We start from the raw sequence: 6146 nt of genomic DNA, 5'->3' as shown, positions 1-6146 counted from the left end.
CCCCCCCCCGCGCTGCTGGCATTTTAACCTCTGTGCTTTATCACTCAGCACTTTCTCCATTTCCATTCACTGGAGGCCGTTGATGGGTTTCTCTCTTCAGGTATGGAATGCCAACTTCTTGGCTGAAGGATGAAGAATCCAATTGTCCTGATTACCTTTTGGGGACATGTCAACAGATACAAAAACAAATTTCCCGTTCTTTTCCTCTCAGTGTTCTTTCTCCCCTTTGGTGTGTTCCAGGTGTATGTGTCTTACGACTATGGCAAATCATTCAATAAGATTTCAGAGAAGCTGAACTTTGGTGTGGGAAACAACAGTGAAGCTGTGATCTCTCAATTCTACCACAGCCCTGCTGACAACAAGAGGGTAAGGAGGCTCTGGCTTCAGGGGGTATTGCATTCTGGGAAGATGGCTGCCCTGAAGGGGACTGGGCCATGGAGCCCTTTGCTGTCTTTGCAGCACATATGGGTCACCAGCTACTGTTTTTAGTCTACTCTGGGAGTTGGTGACAGAATACAGTTCTCAAGGTGGATCTTTGCATAATCAGAGTGGGTACTTGGTCAGGCAGGATTTCTGGACAAACAAGGGCAGGTTCAACCACAGAAAATCTGCCAACCAATAAATTGCCTGACTCACTGGTGGCTGGAGCGTTTCCTAGGTACACAGGGCTAATACTGGGCCTCCAAGAGTGGATGCTTAACTATTGCCTTTGTTGGCATTATCAACATCTGTCTGCTTCCCCCCCAACCCCCCCACCCCCGTGTATGTGTGTGTTCTTTCCCTCCTTGGAACTTATATGGATATAGAAAAGAAACTATGAAGCAGGCGTGGCTGTGCCCATACCTCGTACCTTCCCCATTTAGCATGCCCAGTTGCCTTGCTTCTCTGATCAGTAGCCCCAGGCAGTTGCATTGGGAGAAAGCATTGACTTTACCCCTGAGCCACAGGCAGATGGAGCTGGCAGAGCCTGAAGGGAACCTGACAGCCTACTTACTAGGCTTTCCTACCATTTGGTTATCTCTTTGCTCTGGGAGTTATATCAGACCCCATGTTTCTAGAGGTGGGGATTTCATGGCTTCTCAGATATGCTAACGGCCTCAGCAATAAAAGCTTCCTGAGGTGAAGGGAGCTGCTGGGTTCTGCCTGTCCAGAAGGCCTTGGTGTTAGTGTTGGTTTCTCAGGTTGCCTTGGGTCTTCTTAGCAGAGGCTGCATTAAAAAAGATTTAACAAGTCATGTGGTTGCCCCGATCAATCAGAGCAGACCTTTTCTAGCTGGAGCTGGGTCTGGGAGGGTCCTTTAACTTGCTGAATTTGTGGAGAAGGTGTAGTATCATTCTCCCCCTCCCAGCCCCCATCCCCCCACTTCCCCTTCCCTCCTTCCTGGGGGCCTGGCCACCCCTGCTTTAGGAGGAAGTGCTTGCAATGTTTCCAGGCAGTGGCTCTTTACCAGCATAGTCGTTACTGGTACCTGCTGGCTAAAGAAATAGTCCAGCCTGGCGACCTCGGAGTCAATGGGCAGTTAGCTCTACGCTTCCCAAGGGGAAAGCAAGGAGAAACTGGAGGAACTGGCTCTGGTCTACACTTCCCCTCCTGCCCCTACCTTATGATGAGTCAGGCTGGTCTTGAGGGTCCTAGAGGTGGGGAGTGGCCACCTTACTATGGGATTGTACAAGGTGAGATGCTGCTGTATCCAGGATGCTAAGGGGCTGCCTGCTTCTTCTGGATAGTTCTCTGACTGAGTCACCAGGGTGTGCTTCCCTGATGATGGTTGTCAACGTTAGATCTTCACCCCATCTCACAGCTCTGGCTGAAGTCCTGGCCTTGAAGCCTCCTTCCCCACCCTGGACTCTTCCCCTGTTTAGTGCCAGCATGCCCTCTCCAGCTTAGGGTCCAAATGTAGGCAAGGTGACCATCCTACCTGTTTCTGATTAGACCACAGCTGGTAGACCACGAAGCTGAAGGCAGGAAGCATGCTTTGCGTTCCCGTGAACATGTTTAGAGCAGACAGGGGACCTGAGCTTTTGGAGCATTGGGTCTGCAGAGAGGGTAGAGCACCTGACATGTTGGGCTAAGAGGGAAGCAGGGATACCTGAATGGTCAACAATAAAGAGACTTAGGCATTGCATGGAGAGGGGTGTGTGTGGGGTGTGTTTATAGCTCAGGTGCATGGTGTGCATCTTAGGTTTCTCATGGTAAGCTGGCCATGCATGCTCTGGAGCTAGCAGGGCTGTGGACTCAGAAAACAAAGCAGCTGCCTTTCTGGAGAACAAAATGACCGTTGGAGGTGAGGCCTATAACTGAGGATGGAGGGAGGGAGGGAGGGGAGGGAAGAAGGAGGGAGGAAGGCAGGCAGACTTTTCTTAGCACATCTACTTCTCCAGACAAAGCCGTCACACTCCCCAGATATCTCCGGAAGGAAGTGATGACATTTACAGTACTGAGCCTCTTTTACCTTTGTCCCCTGCAAGGCAAATACTGCCCCACCAGACTTACCACTTCCTGAGACAAGCCATACAGGGCTGGGTGCCTTGGTGTCAAGAGCACAGTGCTGGGCCTAGGCTATGTAAAGATGCCCAGTGGGGCTGTCAGTGTCTCAGGTGGATAGCAGCAGCAGCTATGGAAGGTCTGGACAGCAAGAAGGGACAACGTGGATGTGCTGTGGATTGGGATGAGGACTGTTTGTGCCTTTGCCTTGGGATGGAGACACAAACCTATTCTGTTGCTGGATAATTGGTCCTGTGTGCTGCTCCCTGATCTGATGTGTAGGTCTGGCCATCTGGAAGCCCTCCTAGCCATGGAGGCACCCACAGTCATGCAGGCAGTCACTTCCTGAGTCTTTCTTTGACAAGGGCCATGGAAACGTGGTTGGTTGGCCTTTACAGTCTTACCTAACTTAGCAGGAGTGCAAATGGATTGGGTCCCTAGGCTGAGTGTGGATGCAGGGAAGCAGTAAACAGTTTGCTTCTCTTCTTTCCCTGCTTGCCTTCTCTGTGCTTCCAACCCCTCATCATAACTGGGATCCTGCATCAGAGCTGGAGAAAGTCCGCTGGATGGATCAATCCTGTAACTTACTGTCTTCAGTTAGGGTTTCTGTGGCTGTGATGAGACCCCATGACCAAAGCAACTTGGGGAAGAAAGGGTTTATCTTAGTCATAGTTTCAAATAACAGTTCATCATCAAAACCAGTAAGGGCAGGCACTCAAGTGGACCAGAAAACTGAAGGGAGAAGCTGAGGCAGAGGCCGTGGAGAGTGATGTCGACTGGCTTGCTCACATGGCTGGCTCAGCCAGTCTGCTTTCTAATAGAGCCCAGGATCACCATCCCAGAGATGGAACCACCCACAGTAGTCTGGGCCCTTCTCCATCAATAAATAAGAAACTGCCCTATAGGCTTGCCTATGGCCTCAATTGAGACTCCCTCCTCTCTGATGACTCTAGCTTGTGACAAGTTGACATAGAACTATCCAGTACACTTATTTTATCTTTGCAGAAGTACTTCTGGGAATTCAAGAGGTTACAAACAGGCTGTTGAGGTTAGAGTAGGCAGAAATGCTTCTCAGTTTAGAGTAGGCAGAGATCTCAGTTTAGGAAGTGTCTGATAGGTCAGGTCTGTTGGCCAATCCATATGGTTGGCTACCACGGACCCCACCAGCCAGGTGTTTAGAGACTTAAGACTCTTAAGTCCTCATAAGACTTAAGGTAGAACATTCTGTTCTTTGCTACCAAGTTTGTGCCATGTGACATAGCCTCAAGGTGTGTGAGATGCTGTGAGTGGTGAGTGAAGCCTGTTTCTAAGTGGAACGGGGGATTACTTGAGATGATAAGGACTTCTGGGGTGCTTTGGATTAGGAATGGGGCTTAGGGTAGACATTTGGTGTCAGTAGTGGGAGTAGAGTTGATAGGAGCCTACATGTAGGAGGAAGGCATTGGTGAAGAGACTCCAGGGAGCTGGCTTATGGCATCTGTACAGGATGCTCTGTATTGCCACTCTGTCTACTATTTGGAAGTAGAAGGGCTTGACTTTCACCTTGAGGATTGTGGGGAACACTGAGAGAATCTTTGAGTTTGGGAGTGGTGGGCAGGAACATTTTGGGAAGTGTGGCTCCTTCTAATATGTGTGATGAATTAGAACAGAATGGACAGAGAAAAATCTGGAAAATGAGTTAGTTTCCGATGATGGGATTGGAGGGAGGGGCCATGACACCTGGCTTTTCTCGTGACTGCTGAGGATCTGAACTCAGTTCCCCATGTTTGTACAACAAGTATTTGTTGTCTGAGTCATCTCCCCATTCCCAGTCCCAAGAAGCCACCTCTTTAATGGCATCATCACTTAACGTTGCCTCACCAATGGTCAAACTTCTAATCTGTAAACCTGTACAGGACCAGCCATATCTGAACCTGTAGCAAGCCTTCAGCATCTAGTGTTACACGAAGGGTTGAGGCTGTGTGGAAGAATTCTGCATTGGTAAAGAACATAAGACTGTAAGCATCCAAACAGGGAGGTAGGGATGAGGAATCTGCAAAGAATTGAAGTCCAAGGTTGTCATGAGAGGAGCATGGGGGGCTCAAAGCATGGGGGCGTTCAGAGCATGGAGTGTTGCAGAAGGTGAAGGAGGATGAGCTTTCAGGGGAAAACTGAGGAACATGTGCAGGGGAAGAGGTGCATATGTGAGTTAAATCCCACAGTGAAATGCTTTGAGATCAGGAAATGCTGCCTCTAGTTCGGAGAGCACTAAAGATTGATGGACTGTTAAAAACTGGGCTCTGCACCAGCTGGATATGACTCTGCTCCTGCGTCATCTCGGGCATTTAGCTGCCATAAGCTTCAGTGTCCTCGTTATTGGAAGGGGGGTGGTGGTGGTGACGGAATGACCCAAAACACTGAGTCACTATGAATGAGGAACAGTCTAAACAAGACACAGCCTGGGAAACTTCTAGTTCCCTGCCTATTGTGGAGCAAGTGTTCCTCACAAACAATCAAACCAAACCAACTAAAGAAAACAGAAACAAACAAAAATTAGCTTATCATAATCAGTATGGTATTCTACATTCACAAATGTGATATTGTAGGAAGGCATGAAACAGATTTCTGGAGCAATCCTTTCTGATTGAAAGCACCACCTTTCCAAGGAGCCAGGATGGTTTGGGAGCAGGGAGGCAGGCTATTTTTAGGGAAGCCATCCATGGTCAAATTAGGATGCTCTCGCTAAGATCATAATTGTATTTTATTGCATTGAGTTTGCTTAGAGTAGTTCTTGCTTTCAAAACATTTACTACCTTTTTCTCCAATTTAATGAGGCTTCTGCAGAGTGTGAGATTTACATTAGATGCTGGGGAGGAAGTACAGGAGAGAGAACACAGGAGGGACATGCAGAGAAGAAGGAAGGGGGATCTGGTGCAGGGCAGCTTCTCGTGTGCAGGCTGCTGAGAGGGATTTGAAGCTGGAAGCTCATCTGTCACAGAGGGAAATGTCCTTGGACTGGTTCCCTTGCATTGGCTGCCTTGTAGAATGTGAAGAATTGGTTGTGGGTGGTACTGGGTCCCTTATGCTCTAGCTCTGATTCACTATCTGGTCCTTAGGGCCGCTCCTGTTCTTCTGGGAGCGTGGCTGTCCCTGCCACCCCCAGGCTCCTGTCTCATCTGAACTTCCCAGGCTTGTTTCCTAATCTTCTCTTAGGCCTCTGAGCCTGTCAGCAAGCCTATATAATGGTACCTAACCCCCTACTTTGTACCCAAAGTCACATTTTCCCAGACCTGCAATGTTCTTTCCTTGTAGACTTATACAGAAGGTCCTTGTAAGGTCTTTGGTCAACTTGACACAAACTAGAGTTGTTTGGTAAGAGGGATCCTCAACTGAGAATTTGCCTCCATCAGACTGGCCTATAGTCAAGTCTATGGGGGCATTTTCTTGAATATTAAGTTGATATGGAAGGGGTCTAGCTGACTATGAGTGGTGCTACTCCTAGGCAGATGGTCTTGAGTTGTATAGGAAAGCAAACTGAATAAGCTATGGGGAGCAAGCCAGATAGCAGCTTTCTTCCATGGTCCTGCCTCTGCTCTTGCTTAAGTTTCTACCCTGACTCTCCTTAGTGATGAGCTATGACTGGGCAGTGTAAGCCAAATAAATCCTTTCTTCCTTAAATTGGT

The 6146-nt window shown here is 48.6% G+C and overlaps 1 protein-coding gene across 1 annotated transcript in view; it reads left to right on the top strand.

Moving 5' to 3' along the window:
• Sorl1 (sortilin related receptor 1) overlaps nucleotides 1-6146 on the top strand; it is a 163470-nt gene that overhangs the window by 26436 nt on the left and 130888 nt on the right. Inside the window, exon 3 of the mRNA XM_031345625.1 lies at nucleotides 241-366. Coding sequence (XP_031201485.1) covers nucleotides 241-366 — 126 coding nt within the window. The remainder of the gene's footprint in view (nucleotides 1-240; nucleotides 367-6146) is intronic.

The sequence above is a fragment of the Mastomys coucha genome, unplaced genomic scaffold, assembly GCF_008632895.1.
Source record: "Mastomys coucha isolate ucsf_1 unplaced genomic scaffold, UCSF_Mcou_1 pScaffold23, whole genome shotgun sequence".
NCBI lineage: Eukaryota > Metazoa > Chordata > Mammalia > Rodentia > Muridae > Mastomys > Mastomys coucha.
This window is presented reverse-complemented; position numbering and strand designations above follow the sequence as displayed.